The 18,926-nt window shown below is 46.7% G+C and overlaps 1 protein-coding gene across 2 annotated transcripts in view; it reads left to right on the forward strand.

Annotated features, from left to right (window-relative positions):
* FAM177B (family with sequence similarity 177 member B) overlaps positions 1–12,018 on the forward strand; it is a 234,085-nt gene extending 222,067 nt beyond the window's left edge. For both annotated transcript variants that reach the window (XM_069608617.1, XM_069608618.1), the window contains exons 3-5: positions 1,653–1,719; positions 4,317–4,414; positions 11,029–12,018. In XM_069608617.1, coding sequence (XP_069464718.1) covers positions 1,653–1,719; positions 4,317–4,414; positions 11,029–11,244 — 381 coding nt within the window. In that variant the 3' untranslated portion in view covers positions 11,245–12,018. The remainder of the gene's footprint in view (positions 1–1,652; positions 1,720–4,316; positions 4,415–11,028) is intronic.
* Positions 12,019–18,926: the final 6,908 nt, after the last annotated feature.

Raw genomic sequence — 18,926 nt, forward strand, 5'->3', positions numbered from 1 at the left:
CAACTATCAGAGATCAAAGTCAGGTCTTTAACTTTTCCTAACAATGTCCTCGCAGGGAGCAGGAACGCACGGGTTTCAGCTGATTTGCAGACCTACAATGCCTTGTTCAGTGTCTCTGAATGTGGGGTGAACTCTCTGGGGTGGCTACTCAGGAGAGCTGTGCCACGTGTGTCTTGTTAGCTGAAATGGCCATGTCTGCTCTCCTACACAGATGATCTATAGCTGTGGCTCTGTGCCTGCTTTTGGCACATCCCTCGGTGCTCCAGCTACGTCTGAGAAAGCGAGAACTCCTACTCGAAAATGGTGGAAAACAGGGAAGAAGTAAGCATTCTAGCATTGATTTAATGTATGCAATGACCAGGACGGTAAGGAATGATTTTATCCAGTAAGAATGAAAGGCCAATATGATAAAAAGCCTGACGTGTTATTCCAAGCATTGTCCTATGACATCCACTGAAGACCCTGACTACTATTAGATACCTTGTCAAAGCCTCAGACACCTGCCGCACGTGTGCTGCATACTCTGGATCAGCTGCAGTCGAATGTTTGCATATTTAATAAAGCCAGACACAATATGTAATCAAGAGAGGGGAAGCCAACGCAGCATGAGCAGCTCCAAAGACGAGGGACAAGCGGTCGTGAGGCGATCTTGAAAAGAATCCTGAGATGAAAAAGGCAAGTGGAGGCTAACACCATGATGTGGCATTTCAAAGGGTATGTCATGCCATGAACTGGTTGGGGCAAAGAATCATCATGTATGACCGGTAATCTGGAGGCCAGAAAATATGCTGTTCCCACCAGTATAGTCTCTAATAAGCTCTCGCTAACTTGCCCCCATACACTGACTATTGGTACTCTTGTGCCATACGAATGGGGTGGCAGTCGCATTCCCAAGATGGAGAGATCTTGAAGTCATCTTGACCAGGCCAAGTGGATCTGCTTGGCTGGAGGCTGAATATAGACATTGAAAAAAACAAGCAAGCCTGTGGAGCAGGAGTGCATTCTAAAGAAGGGGACGCTGTGAGCAGGTAAAAGATGGCAAATACACTGCCTGATTGTGGACTTCAGGAAAGTGATCAATGAGAATTGTATGGCCCATGGAATGAAATGAGTATGTCGTATGTAATAGCATCAGTGTTGTGGCACCTCTCCTGTTGGTCCTCCACCTTAGGATGTCCAGAATGGAAAGAACAGATTCTCTTTCTGCCTATCCAGTCTAAACCCAGCCTTCTGACCATCCAGATGGGTAGTGGATTCAGTGAGTCCCTCAGAGGGGGCCCACTACTGGTTAGGTAATCACCCCAGGTTCTGTTAAAGCCCTCGCTTCGTTCAGACCGGTAATGGCCCCCCTTCTCGGGTCATATTACCCAAATAATGCCCTTTATTGTAACCTTTTTCAAAAGCTAAACTATAACATCTTCAGTGTTCCACATGGTCTTCTCTGACCCTGGTTACTAGGCACGTGGACTAAAGCAATAGTCATTAAAAACAACATGAATTGAAATGGATGTGTATATTTGAAAGGGATTTCAAGTTTGCTTCGGTGAGACCCCAATATGTCAATGTGTGAATATACGCATGGTATTTGAGAAAGCTCTTCATTATTGTGTCAGAATAACATGATTCTTTTTTTCTTTCTTTTTATTTCGTAGTCCAAATTATCATGGGGACCCTACCTTCAATTCTGGGCACTGAGAGTTGCAACAGCCTCCTTTTTTAGTGAGTATGAAAATGCATGCCATTTATTTATTTATTTATCTGTTTATACCACGCCAGCAGCCCGCAGACATTAGGGCGCAAACAAAAGCACAATTAGACAGAACACAAAGAGACAGGACAATTTATCCTGAGGGGGAGGCTATGTTAGGAGCGTAATTCATTTTAAGCTTTCTAAAGATTTTCGGTAGGATTCTGTGAAGGTGCTGTTGGAGCCATCAGAGAAACCCGAGCAAACATACCCTACAGAGGTGATTTAAGTGGCCTGCATCTACAAACCTTTGTAAGAGGGAGACCATGTATGGCCGTGCTCGGCCACCCACTAAATGACAACGTGCTGGGTTTTCAGAGTGACCAAACAAACATGCAAATAATTTTCAATCAAATTAATTGTATTTATACGTTTCCCAGGAATAATCATTGCGGATAGCTAGAAAAATGGACTGCATTTTAGTATGTGTTGTGGGGCCTAGACTGTCCCTATGCTTTTATGGCCTTTGCCATATTTCCCTTGCCCTGAAAGTGCACCAGAAGTCTGGACTGGTGTGGTTCCAAAAGGAATATTGACTTCAGAAGACCAGCCATAGTACACATGTATGGATGACTGTCCCTTCTTCACCCAGGTAAAGAAGTTGAAAATATCAAAAAGAACAGGAATCGAATAGAATAGCTTGTAAATGTGTATTCATTTCCTTTGGATGTATTCCTTTGGATGTATATTTTTGGAGGATTTTCTTATGGGTAGGGAAATGGCGGCCAGCATGTGGAACCCGCAGCCAGCCAGCCAGCATGTGGAACCCGCAGCCAGCCAGCCAGCATGTGGAACCCGCATCCAGCCAGCCAGCATGTGGAACCCGCAGCCAGCCAGCCAGCATGTGGAACCCGCAGCCAGCCAGCCAGCATGTGGAACCCGCAGCCAGCCAGCATGTGGAACCTGCAGCCAGCCAGCATGTGGAACCCGCAGCCAGCCAGCATGTGGAACCTGCAGCCAGCCAGCATGTGGAACCTGGAGCCAGCCCCCTCTGCATATCTAAGTGTCTGGCACATTCCATATGTATACTTTGGCTCATTAATCCCATGTTTGTGGGAGCCTGGACTCTGCCCCTTTACTTAGGTCACATGGGTGGCTTTAGCTCGACTCGCTATTCAAACCCATTTAACCCTGTCACAGATGGCCTCAAGAACACACCAACTCTCGAAGATGTGTCAAATGTTTTTTTGGGGAAATTCAAAAAGGGAGTTGCTGAGGTCTGTCTTTCTCTTTCTCGCTCTTGAGTGGGGACAGTTCTGTCCCTAACCTAGGCAGCTCTCAACCCCATGGTGGTCTCTAGAGATTGGTAACTCCCACAATCTAAGGAGCAATCTGGTTTTCCCAATACAGTCCTGTGTAATAATAGGTGCCTTGCAGACAGTCTGGTCCACCTTAGTCCTTTCCTTCCTTCCACGCCCTAGGATTCCTCTGCCTATGTCTCTCTGTCTTTCTCTTTACTTCTCTCCTCCCTTCTGCTCCACCCCTCGCCTCTCCTCTGTCTCCCCCACACTCCATCTCTCTGATGTTCCTCTCTCTACTACCTCCACCCTTCGATCTTCCACTCTCCTACACTTACATTGCATTCTGCTACTTGCAGAGTTTAGTTAGGATGGGGGAAAGTTGCACTCTTTTTGCTGAACATATGGATTTCTATCTTTGTCAGGTTGGTTTATTATGTGATGAGTGTAATTTGCATCCGCTTGATTTTTTCTTGCTTCATTTACCTATTAACACATTGTTGAAATTGTTTAACAACTCTAGATGACTTTTTTCTTCATGATTATTATGAAATTAATTCATACTATCTATTCATACTGTCTAACAGATTAGAAAAGAATGCTCCTGGCGAAGAGGTGAACATGACCCAAAACGCGTTGATCAAACCATTTAATGTCAATATTTTCTGATGAAATATCAATATATATTTTTTCTATACATTCAAATGGACTTCTTCTTGATTTTATTTAGAGAAAAACCGGCATTGTATGTTGAGAGCGACCTAGTTGAAAATCGCTCTGTTTAATTTTCTTTTGGAATGATATTGATCAAAGTAATATCTCGTTTACACAATAATGTATTCAAGATCCGGACTGTTCACAGGTACAAGGCGTGCAGGGGACAGGATTATGCTACATCGGAGAAACATACAATCTTACAATTGTTGTCCATCCTTTGTGCCAGGGAACATTTGACCTCCCCTCCACCCTTAATTATCTGCAATGTAGTGGGGATACTACGTCGTTAATTCTTTACATTTCCCTACCCAGAGGTGTGCCTGGGTCTACACTATAATTCTTTAATGCATGGTTTTTGCTCTGGAAATGGCGCGCGCAAATGAGCAAGAACATGTGTTAGTCTCAGTGTCTGCGTTATCATGAAGTCAAATGTTCATGATGCCTCGGATGGGCTTGAGCCCTGGACTCTGAAGCGCTCCATAAGCCGCTCGTTTGGAGCAGTTTACATCACTTTGCTAGGGTTGCTTTTCAGATACACCCCCTTGATAAACCTTCAAACAAGACGACCACCAGTCATTCCTTCTCCCTCTGTTTCATTTGTTCTGCTCATTTAGCCTGTGAATTCCTCGGTGGCAAGCTGGCAACGCTGTTTGGACTGAATGTGCCAAAATACCAGTATGCAGTAGATGAATACAGCAGAAGAAACGCAGAGGTAAACCGGTTCTTCTATGCATTTAGAAATTGATTTTATTTTGTGCCTAACCTTAGATCTTGGATGCTGAACAAAACCTGTATGTACTTAAAGTCTGACTGTGCTGTGATTTAAAAATTAGCACCTGGGGCGGGAGAAGCAACCAATCAAATTGCTTCGATCTCAGGCTGAATTCCATGATCTCAGCCCGCATTCCTAGCAGCCAAATGGCTACTTCCCCTGCCATGCCATCTTACCCCCCACCCTCCCCTCCCTTCCTCCCAGGTGTCTGATCCCTTCCCACCCCCTTACCTGATTTATGTGGTGGCGCCCCGGCCACTGCCAGTCCGTGTCCCTGCTGGCTGCCATGGAAATGGAAGAGGGGCTCCGTAGGGGATCATTGCCTTCCAGATCCATGGCAGCCATCTTGGGTAAGTATTTTGTTTAGGTGTTCCGTTCATTCAAACAAAATACATTGCTATTAGCACCCCAGGTTTACAGATTTCAAACCTGGGGTGCTAATGACAATAAGCACCCCTTCGGGGGGCTTCACTGGCTATAACATGGGCCCCGGGTCATTACCAGCCGGTGAAGCCCCCAGAATGGGTGCTTATTGCATAAGTGACACAGTTACGAGATACTTCTTGTTGAGCAGAATTGCTGTGCCTGCGCTGCTGATTTGATGTTTTCAAAAGGCCTGACAATTACTTTGATGAATTGGAAACCACTGCACAGTATCCCTACTTCATGAGTGGAGTCTGATGAGTGGTGTCTGCCCATGTCACTGGATACGGTACTTGTCTTTTTAGAGGGATACTAGATGGGGTACCTGGGGTTGCCCATGTCCTGATCAAGTGGTGTCTCATGTGCCCTGGAGGATGTTGCTCTTGTCCTCTTGTCGGAAAGTCTTGCTTCAGGTTGCTCTGGTGTGTCGTGTGTCTTGTCTTTATGTCAGCAAGTCTTGCTTCAGTTTGCTCTGGCATGTCATTTGCCCTGGCGAGAGTTGCTCTTGTCCTCTGGTCGGCAAGTCGCGCTGCTGTTTATTGGTGTGTTTCAGAAGCTGTTGATATTGATTTTCGCTTTGCATCAGATGGAGCTTTTCCAAGTGATGTTCGTTTTTTGTGCAGCATGTTTCAGTCACTGAATGGCTTCAGCACATTTGAGAAAATGTCCAAGAAAGACTGATTGTCCTCTCTTCTCGTGAATGAACTGAAGTAAACTGTAAACTGTAACCTTGCCATTTCCCAAATTTGGAGTGGCGTGATAAAAAGAAAGTTACATTTTTTTTTATTACCTTTAAAACGGCTTTAATTAAACAGTTTCGAACTGTATACAGTAGTAATACATTTTAAAGGAATAACCAACATATCGAACATTTTGCTTCAGGCACTTTTCCAAATTTTGACTCCTTCTAATACCTACTGTAGTGAATCGGGGTGAGCATCAGTAAATTAGGGTGTCTATGGAGTAAATTATTTGCATCCAAACATAGACTACATTCTTGCCCCAGACTAATGAGGAATCCATGAAACATTTGGTAGCAGTGGATTCATGGTGTGGATTTGTATAGCCGGACAAACAAACACACATAAATACATTCAGCTTTATGTGTAAAGATTGTACTGCACAGCTCCATGTTTTCATGTGGAAATGGGGATTAACAAATGTACCGTGGACTGACTTCCCGTTAAATCTTTACGGGTCTGGCGTCAACGCGCCGGTAGCATCGGCAGGGTTACCGCTGGACACGTCATGAGGCCCTATATCTTTTCCGCTCTCATAGAGTGGTGCCATGTGCCTGTCTCGTTCATAACATTGTTCGTATCCTGTACACTCTGGCTAAGTGGGGCTGTGTGCCCATTACATTCTATTGACTTTACAGATTTTTGACGGCTATTCCAGCCTTGCATAACATTGTTTGTATTCCTTTTTCCCTGGATAAATGGGGCTGTGTGCCCATTACGTTCTAACAGTTGTATACCTACATCAGTATCGCTGCTCTTGGAAACCCACAGTCGTGGGTCTTGCTGACCTACACACAATCGTAGCGTCTCATTCCCCATCCATTCCTCTCATGGTGGGAAAGGTGGTTGTCAGAAAAAGCTCTGGAACTTGTGCTTCTCTCTTCCCTCAGGTCTCAGCGTTCGTTGCTGGGCGCCTGACCCACCACTGCTCTTCAGTGGTCACATCACACAAGAAGACGGTTGTCTCCCCATCCTCTGCTTCCGCTTGTCTGGAGTCTCTTGCTCAGACAAGGTAACTACCTTTCAGCCTCCAGCTAGGGTTTCTCGCTCGGCATGTCACCGTGGCTCAACGTGGCTCCGCTCCTCCAGGATCTCAATGCTTCAGGGGCTCCCCTCTGCATAGCATTTGTTCTTCTCCAACCGTGGTAGTTCCCTCTCCATTCACAATTTGTTTTCTTCTAATATACGTCATTCGAGTGAATGAAAGGATGTCCGTCTTCATTGATCATGGCACTCAGGCGAGATTCACAATTACCTGAAGCCAATAGAGTCAAAGATGGATCTTGGTGAATTTTAATTGTAACAGGGAATGCATTCTCTGCCTCAATGTCAGCAATACTGAGATCCTTCCTATTGGGACACATGCTCCCTCTTTGTTCCCCTCACTCTGGCCATCCTCTATGGGCTCCCCCCTTCTCCTTCATCCGAAGACAAAAACCCCTGAGTCATCTTCGACTCCTCGCTCTCCTTCCTCCCTCACATCCAGGAAATTGCCAAGAAGTCCAACTTTCAGCTCTTCCTTCTCAAAGGAATTCTCAGTTTTCTTACTTTACCCCAGAAGCTCAATGTTACAAGAGCTCTGGTTATCTCTAGGCTTGACTACTGCAACAGCCTACTCTCGAACCTACCCTCTTCCTCTCTACACCCCCTCCAGCTAGTCCAGAATAGGGCAGCAAGACTTATCCTTGGCCTCAAGCCCAGGGACCGCATCTTTCCTGCTCTAAAAAAAAAACTCTGCACCGGCTCCTGGTTGCTGCACTGATTAAATAAAAATCCATCTGCATAATCTACAAGGCTGTCCGGGGCCGAGGACCACGCTATCTGCAACTTGCTATCACTAAATATTCTCCCTCTAGACCTCTATGTTCCTCTGGCACCAACCCTCTGTCTTTGAAGCGTTTTGTCAAACAGAGGGCTGGTGGCCGATCTCTTGCTTTAGCAGGCTCCCTCTTGTGGAACAGCTTTCCCCTTCCTCTTTGTCTTGAGCCGGACCTCCTTAAATTCCAGAAACTCCTCAAAACTTTCCTTTTCATTCCCTCCTTCCCTTCTTCCCTCCTCTGCTAACCTCACAGTTGCTACGATTGGTGACCAGGGCCATTATATATTCTTAGAGCCCTGGCCGCCAACAACCAATCGCCTCAGCTTCTACCAACACACAGCACTTGCCCGGCACCCCACTTTAGGCCTGCTATATACCCACTATTGCAGCTCTACGCTTCCCTAGCACTTAACTATACTTGGCACTTACATCAGCTGCTCACCTATGAGCACGAACATGCCAGCACTTACCCCCCACTGCCTCCTCCCATCTTCTCTCTGCACTTGCATGTTCTGAATGCTCACAAGGCCTAGTAGGTTTGTCTTTATCTTCCTGTGTATATATTGTTTTCAATACCATGTTCCCTCCCTGTTGCCATGTGGGCACTTTGAAGCGCAGTTTACTTGTTGTATAGGTGCCTTACAAAGGCACAATAAATCAAATAAATAAATACATTGTTTTTTCAAACGTCCATAAATGCAAAATGGGCGGTGTGTACAGGGAGTTCCATGCTGGACTGGGAGTCCTTATCCCCAAGAGGGGAGTCACTCCCAGTGAGGTCCCACTTGCCCAGACCCCTAGGGAGGGTCTTGCGTAGTGGGCTCACCTCCCAAGCCTCAAAGGGGGTGTCTCCCCTCTGGGAGAAGAGACGAATTGTCCAGATTCATCATAGTAGTCATTTGCAGATGAGGGAGGCATGGTAAATAACAGGCAGATCTTCACCTTGTTTTGTGAGTTTGTAACTCATTGTCATTTTAAAGCCTTGTCTGGTGATGACATCCATTGTAGGACTGGAAGAGTTGTCCATATAGGTTTTGGTTACGTTATTATGCTTTTGTACTGCACTTAATCACCACTGTAGTAGTTTAAAGTGCCAAATCTTTGTCCGAATGTGTGTTGTGCCCCACACAGGGTCACAAGAACGCAGTCGACTGGGAAGAAGAGCAAGGGTGAATTAAGGAGAAGGGAAAGCAGGAAAGGAGCTTGCAGACACAAGGAGGGAACTAGGTATGGCTGAATGCTTGTGTTAGTATGGATTCGTGTTCATCCATTATATTAGGTGTGTGAGCTGCTCTAGAGCGTGGTCGGGCAATCCTGGTACATACGTAGGCTTACAATTACTGCTGTGTCTGTGTATGATTCTGCAGTTAAATACCAAAATAATAATTCTGGGGTGACACTCAGAAGGGGACCAAATCCAAGGGTAGGACATGTGAGAGGTGAATGTTGTTGGTAATAACAGGAAAGGCAGTGGGGATGGATAAAATGAAATAAAGTGAACGTTATGTTTGGTGCCAGATGGGAAGTAAACAATGTGTGTGTTCTGTATAGCACTTTATACCACGCTGAGGCCACCTTACAGCACTGAGGAGCAGTGAGGGAATCTCTCCACTGCAAGCCAACAATGCAAGTACCAGTGTCCCCAAAGAACAGCACTGAAGGGCTCCTAAGCACTGAATAGCCAGTCCTGTGGTAGGAATAAGTGGGTGACCGTGAAGACACTTCCAAGTTAGTGTGGCTTTTTCAATAGACGAGTTCCATGCTGAGGATACAGCCGTGAGGCTGCTGTCCGAGCAGTCATGGTGTAATGCCAGTAAACCTTTGAGGATTTGTGGGTTGATGAGGGGACTGAGCTCCTGTTAGGGGATGTCTGGGCACCTCTGGGAATAATGTGCATGTAAACCACCCTTTACAACCCAATGCTGCAGTTGCCTAGTTACGTTAATAGTTGACAATAGGGAGAAACTCAGATCCCTTCAGGAAAAATAGCTCCGTTTACTGGATAAGCTGCACTTTCTGCAGCACTGAATGGTCTTTAGGCCTAGTGAGAGTACATCTAAAGTCTGGTCTAATGCAAGGTCCATTAGAAAGGAAACATGTTTATTCACTGACCCATTGTTCCTCTGTGCCGGCATCAAGTGATGGGTCCTAGGTTGAGTTGAAGAAATTGCGGATGATGGAGGGTAACTGGAGCTAAAATGATCTTTATGAAATGATCTGAGATGGTTTCCTTAGCGTTGTTAGGAGATGGAGCAGTCATTCATCCATGTTGGGACTGATCAATGGGATTGGGTGCTAAAGTTGTCTGTGAAGCAGTGGAGATAGAGGATGCTCTTCGGGAGAACAGTGGCTGAGAGCAAGCTTATGAAGAACAGTGGCTGTGAGCACACTTATGAAGATGGATTATGCCCTGTGTAAGCATATCCTTGTACCGGAGTTGAGCTTCAGAGGGGCATAGCCAAAGTAAAGTAGCCACCTGATTCTGGAGGGCTGCAGCTTTCAAGGAGCTTTGTCCGATTAACATGTTGAGTTCAAAGTGGGCTTTAAAAGATGGGACACATGGGGGCACCTCGGCCAGGGAAACGAGGCAGGTTCTTTTGTGCGCAGGTGGTTAAATGAATTGGGGCTTCTCAACAGGTGTAGTATCTTTGCCACATAGACACATCTTGAGAAGGGAGAAGGGGAGCTGACAGGCTCAGAGGGTGCTGTGTGGAATGTAGGAGCTGATAAAGAGCTCAGGCATATTACTCTATGAAGCAAGTGGCAGGAATTGTTGATTGTTAAGAAGTGCAACAGTTCTGGGGAAAACCTGCAAATCCAACAGTATCGGAAGTTTAAGCTCCATTCGGACACTGGCTGGGGGCACCACAATCAGGAAGCTGGGAACGTGGGACTGATTCACTGGTATAAGCCAACGTTCTGAGATTTCCAAGTGCTACGTGCCCCTCGTCCTGTGCCTTTCTTGCTTTCTCCTCTTCCCCATGATGCCTTTAGCTCCCATGAAAAAGCACACGCATTTGCTAAAGGCTAGATATACAATTTAAAAAACTCATTTTTCTTGGTTCCTGCGCACTTCAATGACAGGGAATCTTCTTTCAATGATGATTTTTATTCAATGGACTCCCTTCCACGGAAGAGGCATGGCAAAAATGAAGGCAAGTGATCTTTTTATATTTTGTTTAGCCTGGAGAACACGTTTTGATTATTTGTGGTCTGTAATGGTGATATAACCTCAGCAACTTCGCTTGTGCCGCCTCAGGAAATTGCACCTCAATATTATCGGAAAAGAAGTTTAATACAAATCTAGTACATACAATAATTTCAGACTAGAGCAAACACACACACAAGAAGTGATGTGGGTTAGACCGATGAGAAGTGAGGTGTGTGAGGGGGATAATAGGAGAAAAGAGAAATGAATGCAATGAGGTGACGCTTTAGGTAAAGTGGCAGCCCTTTGTCCTAAGGAGGGAATCCCTCGATGGCCATCTAACTACCATTCAGAAAAAAGTAATTTTCACCCCCTGAAAATATTTTCTGCTGGTGCCATTAACATTTGCTTAATTTACTTCTAGCAAAGTGAAGATGAAGATGGAGAAGTCCTCCCACAGATCCAAATGTCACCAATCCTGTCCGAGAAGCAGCACCTGGAGACCCAGGGCACAGCGTATGGGTCAATCTCTCTGGAAGACAGAGCATCCCATACCCTCAAGAGCACTGTAACAAACATTGACGAAACCACGGGCGATGCACTCGGACGACAATACCCACCTACATCAGATGCTAATTAAAAATAAATTCTGTTACAGCCCAATTCAAAGTGCTGTATCAATTGTTGTTTTATCACCAAATGTAAGTGATTTCAATCAGGATGTCCCTGAGTCGGCACTGCCAGAATTCGAAAGTGTGACTGCAGGTTGCACACAGATCTCTGGTGTGATTGCTGAACCTGCTGATCTATTTTACTGGCTTCCTAAAGTTAATCTGGACTTTAGTGTGTACCTCATGTCCATTGACATCCCATAAGACCGGTAAACCGGTACACTATGGACATTTGCCTCAGTGATTCTGTTGGGATGATCATGAAAAGTATGGTTTAGCAGGGTTAAGCCTTTGAATGAACTGTGCGTCATATTAAAAAGATTGTAAATCTAAACAGGTCAACTTTGTTGCATTGGAGCATTAGTGCTGTGGACTCTGTGAAACAATTCACCATGCTTTCATGAACCAGTACGGTAGACCGTAGACGTGACCAACATTTATGAAACATTGCTTGTGAAATATTAAGATGTGTTCGGACCAATGTGTTAGTATGATTTTAGTTGTTAGGTATATGATAGCTATTTTTCGTAGGTATGTTTCAATGCTACTGAAATACTTCAACCCAGGGAATGTATTTATTCTTTAACATTCTAGGATATATAATGCTTATTATTTTTTTTAGCAATTTACTATAAATTCCCTGTTACACTATTTAAAAGCTAGCTGCTTTAGCATATTCCCATTTGCCCTTTTTTGACACCTATGGTTATTGAAGCAAATAAATGCTGGCATTTCTTAATTTAGCATGGGATTGTTTTGAATTGTTGTTTTTTCTTGACCATGTTGTGAAAGCTAAAGCACCCTCCAGCTGTCTGGAAAGGCCCGCAAACTGTATATAGCCCGCCGTTTCTTCCTTGAAGGCTCTGTGCCATCCATGCTCCAGTCTCATCCTTCCCCCTGCCCAACCTCCTCCCCACACACGCCCACCCGCTCCCTGATTGGCTAATTGTCCTGGAAGCCCTCTTAGCTGAGAGCCCCAGGGCAGCCTTACCTGGGCAGCCGGCTAAGGGATAGGTAAAAGGGCACCATCCTTTGACACCTCCATCACCTGTTTGCCTGTTCACTGCCAAGCCAATTCCCCAAATCCTGCCTGCTGCAACTATCCAGTTAGGTGTGAAGATTTGGGTGCACAGCCAGTGCGATATATTTGAAATCTTGCAACTGTTTTAATACTGCTCTTGAATTTTGTCACTGTGTTGAGTGTAGTTGTATTTTGAGAGCAGTCACAGTTTTAATCTAGCTACGTTTTGAATTTTGCCACTGTTTTAAATGTAGCTGCGCTCTGAATCTTGCCACAGTGTTGAATCTAGTTGCATTTTGAGGTAGCCACTGTGTTGAATCTAGTTGTATTTTGAGGTGGCCACTGTGTTGAATCTAGTTGTATTTTGAGGTGGCCACTGTGTTGAATCTAGTTGCATTTTGAGGTGGCCACTGTGTTGAATCTAGTTGTATTTTGAGGTGGCCACTGTGTTGAATCTAGTTGTATTTTGAGGTGCCACTGTGTTGAATCTAGTTGCATTTTGAGGTGGCCACTGTGTTGAATCTAGTTGTATTTTGAGGTGGCCACTGTGTTGAATCTAGTTGCATTTTGAGGTGGCCACTGTGTTGAATCTAGTTGTATTTTGAGGTGGCCACTGTGTTGAATCTAGTTGCATTTTGAGGTGGCCACTGTGTTGAATCTAGTTGCATTTTGAGGTGGCCACTGTGTTGAATCTAGTTGCATTTTGAGTGTAGTGTCAGAAATAAGAGCCAGGCACAAGGTTATGGTATTCTCAAAGTCAGACATTTTATTGAACAAAAGTGGGTTAAGAAAACACCTCTCTAGCCCTATTCTAAAAAGGACTTCCATACCTAGAAAATGAAAACTAAAGATCTGTCTGTGTCAAGTAGTCAGTAACTTAAAAGTTGTCCTTGTGTCCAAAACGCCCTAAGCAGACCCTCACAAACAAAATAACAAAGGGTGTATGGAAAATGTCTTTGACTTGATGTTAGCAAAAAGTGTTCACAACCAAAAATATAAGGATGACTCCAATACATGTGTTCTCCAAGGAAAGACTCTTGGATCCAGAGGTTAGTTCTCCTAGATGTTGCTGGATTTCTTGGATGGTGCTGTTCAACAGTCTAACATAAAGACACATCAAGAACAGAGGATGTTATGTGTGAGTTGAGAGTGTTTGAGTTCTAGATGGGGGTTTGACTAGAGTGATAAAGAAGAACGTTTTTCTGACTTTTACCATAAGGGGGAACCGTTAGGTGACAACAAGCCATTAAGAACTCAAGTATTATAGGGTCTTCCTCAGGGAAATAGGGGGAATACTGTGCATCGTCTGATGGAGTCGCCACCTCTCACCGGTAATTGTCTCTTCGATGTGATCCTCCCTCATACAGCCACCCCCAGGTTCAGGATCAGGTAGCGACTGCCGTCCCCTGGCCACATGGGAGGAGGACAGCGCCATGAAAACCGTGATGAGTCCATCGGATTCGTCACAGTAGCCACTGTTTAAAATCCAGCTGCACTCTGGATTTTAAATCTAGCGGCCTCCTGAATATCGCCACTGCCTTGAATCTAGCTGCACCTTGAATCTTGCCAACATCTTTAATCTAGCTGCATTCTGAGCATGCGCTTTGAATACTGCCACATTCTTTTGTCTAGCTGCCTTTGAGTGTGCTGATAGTGCTGAAGGCCCATAATCTCTAATCTAGCTGCTAGAGCAGAGGCAGTAGGGCATCCATCATGCCAAGCAGCTGCATTATGGTGCACTAGAAACCTGGCCTACGTCTCTCCCTGCCCTCTCCCCACCCTTCCTCTGTACCCTCGACATGTCCAGCCCCTGGGGTGAATACTCCCATAACCACACCCCCAGACACCTCCCTCTGCACCCACACACAGACCTCTCCTCTAACCTTCTCAACCCTCCCACACCCAACCTTGCCCCCTCCCTTCGCTCCCAACCCACCAAGGTCTTCGCATCTCTAAATGCTTCTCAGACAACCCCCGCCAATCCCTCGCCAAACCCCACCCTCTGCTGTCCTGCCGAGCCTCACACACACGTCATGGGCACCCAAGAATCCTTTAAAACACAGAATCCACAACACCCGGACTCTTTCATCTCTGAACACTTCACCCTATCTTCCCCCCCCAGATCCCTGCCTGCACCTCTCACTTGATAGGATTACGACCTCCCACCAACTCACTCAACCCAATAAAATCACTCTTCATCCCTTCCTTCAACACCCTTGGCACTGACACCTTTCAGTCCTCTCGACACTCTTTCCGACATCAGCAACTCAGTGTCCTCTCTGATCTTACACCCTCCCTTCCTGTCCATCTCCATTCATCAAAAACCCCTCTTGGTGACCCAGTCGCCGCCCTGCACCCTCTCCAGCCCCCCATCCCACCCCTGACTCCACACCTGCAACTCCCTCTCACACACCCTTCACTGCCCTCCACCACACCAGACCCCCTAAATAACCACACATCAAAAGCACTCTTTGCACACAGTGTTCATAGACTCCCATGACAGAAACACCTCACCTTCCCCACACAACCTCACCCCTCTTATCAGCCCCACACTCCTCTCCTCACCGGCCACCCTAACCTCAATCTGATTCAAACTGAACACCCCTCCTCTGTGGGGCCTCCTCCAGGGGACCCTCCCCGGCCCTTACTCACTCTCCCCCCACCTTTCCGCCACTCCGCCACTCCCCTCTGCAGGGGCCAAAAACCCCCATCCATCTAATCAAATTTCATGCATCCTAATTAACGCCATATCTGTCACCAAACACCGACACAACATATAAGACTTAATTTCCTCTGAAAGCCCAGACTTCCTTTTCATCACAGAAACCTAGTTCTCTGATGACTTCCGACCCATTGCATACGAGGCATTTCCCCCAGGCTACACATTAATCATGCACAACAGAACCAGCAGAGCAGGCGGGATCGCCATCCTCAACAAATTGCACTTCACCATCTCTCACTCTGAGGAACAAGCCTGCAATAAAGACATTCAATCCCTCCAAGTGAAAGTTCTCATCAAACTCTCTCCTTTACCCACAGCTTCTTACTCATATACAGATCTCCTGGCTACAACAGAAATGTTGCTGATACTCTAAGCGACTCCCTAGCGGCTATCCTGGCCACTCACCCCACTCTCACCATGCTAGGAGATCTCCATGTATGGTTCGATGCCCACATAACCCCATGACACAACCACTCCAGGGCAACCTGGAAGCCCTCCACATGCTTCAACTGATATCGGGTGCCAAGCACACTGCAGAACATACCCTATATGCAATATTCAGTGCCTCCAATTTGATCTCCATGCTCCCCCGGACCACTTATCCGGACGGACCACACAATCATCTTCTCGCTATTGACTGCAATCCCTCCTTCCTGCTTGACTAACAGTGGAAAATCCAACCGCTTCCTGCTGTGCAACAAGGTCATAGTAACTATGGATTTTGCTGACTCCCTGCTTGCCTCCCTTACCAATCTCCCTCTCCAGGGAGGTCTGCCCTCCATCAGCCATTTCGACCTATGGCTCTCCAATGCCCTCAAACCACTCGCCCCCACCAGATCCCCGTGCCACAGACAAGGCCCTTTGCCCAGATGGATTACCTCTTCTCTCAAAACCCTCAACCACACCCACGAACGCAGATGGCGGGACGACCCATATCCCCAGAACAGAGCTTCTTATACCAGTCAGATCAAAGCCTACAAGGCAGAAATCTGGAAGGCCAAAAAATACTTCTACTGGAACAGAATCTTTAACACCGGTAACACCAGCAGGGAACTCCACAAGACCATCTCAGATTTCAAGGCCACTCACTGCACTTCTCCCCTCCCCCCTGTCCCAACTCCAAAGCACTCTGTGATGCCCTCTTGGACCACTTCAACAACATCCCTGTGGAAAGAAACCGTACGATCGGTGCTAAACTAGCAGCGCTTCTGCCCTGATCACCTCTACCTCCGTCCGACCCCACACACCCTCCCACCACTGCCTTATCTTTTCCTTCTCTCCCATCTCTTGACCCGAATTCCTAAAGCTACTTGCCTGCAGCCACCCGTCCGGATCCCTAGAAGTTCCATGACCTCCCACCCTCCTTATAGATATACTTTTCTCATCCTGTGCAGGCAGCATCGCAAGATCTATCATTAACTCTTCCCTCACCTCAGGCATATTCCCAGCAGCTTTCAAAACATCGCACATCAAATCCCTCCTAAAAAAACCTCCCTTGACCCCATACTTCCAGCCAACTACAAAATGTATTAATTGAATGGCCTAATCCCAGCTTTGCCTCTTCACAGAATCCAACCTCGACCACGCCCAGTCCAGCTTGAGACCCCTTCAACAAATGTTTTGTCCCTAGTTTCAATCTGGGATGACCTCAAAAGAACTGTAGACTCAGAAGGCTGTGCCGCACTTATTCTCCTCAACCTCTTGGCGGCCTTTGACACTATCGCCCACTGCATCCTCACGAACAGACTCCACTCGCTCGGCATTAGTGACACAGCAGTAAGGTGGATTTCATCCTTCCTCGCTAACGGATCACAAATCACCCTTGGCCCTCCCTGCCCTGTCACCAACAAGTTACCACAGAGTGTCTCCCTATCCCCCATGCTTTTCAACCTCTACCAGAGCCCCCTCCTTGCTCTTATTTGCTCACATCACTTAACTTACTACAACTATGCAGACGACACCCAGATCATCTTCAAGATCCCAGGACCCGGTGGAGGACTGGGAAGGGAGGCAGGGGGGCAATTGCCCCACAGGCTGGCTGGGCTGTTGCTGCCACGGCTAGAGCTGCAAAATGACAACAACATTTTTTTTTAAAGTTAAAATCCTTCAGATTATAGCTTGCTTTGAAAGAACCAAGTCCTCAAGGCCTGCCTGGCTCCTGTTTAGATTAGTTGAGACACTCAACATGATTTCAGCAATGTTGCAGATATGCGTAGGCGGGCACCCACATGTAGACCACCACAGTGGGTGAGTAGGAAAAGAGACTAGGCACAGGGGCATGTTCACAACACACAGTGACAATGTACGCATTTAAGTGACAGATCATGTGATCCTGGATGTTACTGTTGGCACCACTGTGGCCCATACATTATTGGTCTGTTACACTCCTAAGCAGGTTCTTCGACTTCTACTTATCAAGTACTGGGCCCTTATCTTGTTAGAGTTTGTCCTCAGTTTAATTTTGTGGGTTTGCGTCTGCTATTCCCTGGCAAATTTCTTGATCACTGACAAGTTCATTATGAGAAGAGTTTAATAGTACCGTGAAAAGCACCTATGGATGTTACTATATGGTCCTTATAGAAATGGCTGTTGGATTGCTTATGATTCTCATTCATGGGCACAGATGAAAGCCACACAAAGGAAGCTGTAACTCTGAATGATGCCATTAGTGGACTACAAACTAAGCGGCTCATTCAGAGTTGGCCAGATAAGTTACAACCCCAAAATGTGGTATTTCTGAAAATCCATCCAATATAGGGGCCGATTCATGGAACAAATGTGCGCCGAAAAAAGTGGCGCAAGCAGGCGCAAGCGCGAATAAGGAAGCGCACGCGTGTGATTCATGGAAGTCTCTGTGCGTGTTTTTCTCGGGATGTGCGCCAAACCCGTGCGTGACGAACACGGGCGCACACGTCATTGCAACATCCCAAGCGCCGTGCGCGACGTGCACAGGAAAAGCGCACAACATCCGCACACATACCAAAAAGGGGGCGGGACACGAGGCGTAACGCCCGGAATGGGGAACAACGCGTGAAAAAGAAGGCGTAACTGGGGAAGTACTGCAGGGAAATACACGGAACGCCCACACACACGCGAACAACTCGTATTCATGGATTTCAATACGGGAAACAAGCGCACGCTAAAAGACGCGCACAGGCGTCAACACGTCCGCCACAGGAAGGCAGGCAGAAGCGTCTCAAACGCGCACAAACAACAAACACATACATACCCCTACGATGAATGCCCCATTTGTCGCAGCACTGATCGTGGGACACAGCAGGAGGAGGAGAATAGCCAGGGCCCGCATTTTTTCCCCCAAACAATCCTTTTTGGGATGACCGACGACCAGGTCTATGGCAGGTATAGGTTTCCACCTTGCATCATCCTAGACCTGGTCAGGGAGTGGGAAGATGACCTTACATCACCCACCCTCTGCTCCCAAGCATTGAGCCCCTTGGAGAAGGTGCTCAATGTCCTGCATTTATTGGCCACTGGGTCATTTCAGCAGACTACTGCCATAGTGGGGGGGGTCTCACAGGCCACGCAGTCACGCTGCCTACACCAGGTGTTGGCAATCATGACTGCGCGCCCCTCAGTCCGCAGGCACATATACATGCCCAGAACACCCGCAGAAAAGCAGGCCGTTGTCCAGGACTTTTACAGGGTGGCACACTTCCCCAGTGTGCTCGGTGCCATAGATTGCACCCATGTGGCCCTACGTCCACATAGGGCCACTGAGCACATCTACCGAAACCGCAAACACTGGCATTCCATCAACGTGCAGGTGGTATGCGATGCCAAGGGAATCATCACCTCTGTCTATGCAAACTACCCTGGCTCCACCCATGACAGTTTCATATACAGAATGTCCGCCCTGAGCCGGGCCCTGGAAGCTGGGCAGCATGGCG

The sequence above is a fragment of the Ambystoma mexicanum genome, chromosome 4q, assembly GCF_040938575.1.
Source record: "Ambystoma mexicanum isolate Mex_15411 chromosome 4q, UKY_AmexF1_1, whole genome shotgun sequence".
NCBI classification, from domain to species: Eukaryota; Metazoa; Chordata; class Amphibia; order Caudata; family Ambystomatidae; genus Ambystoma; species Ambystoma mexicanum.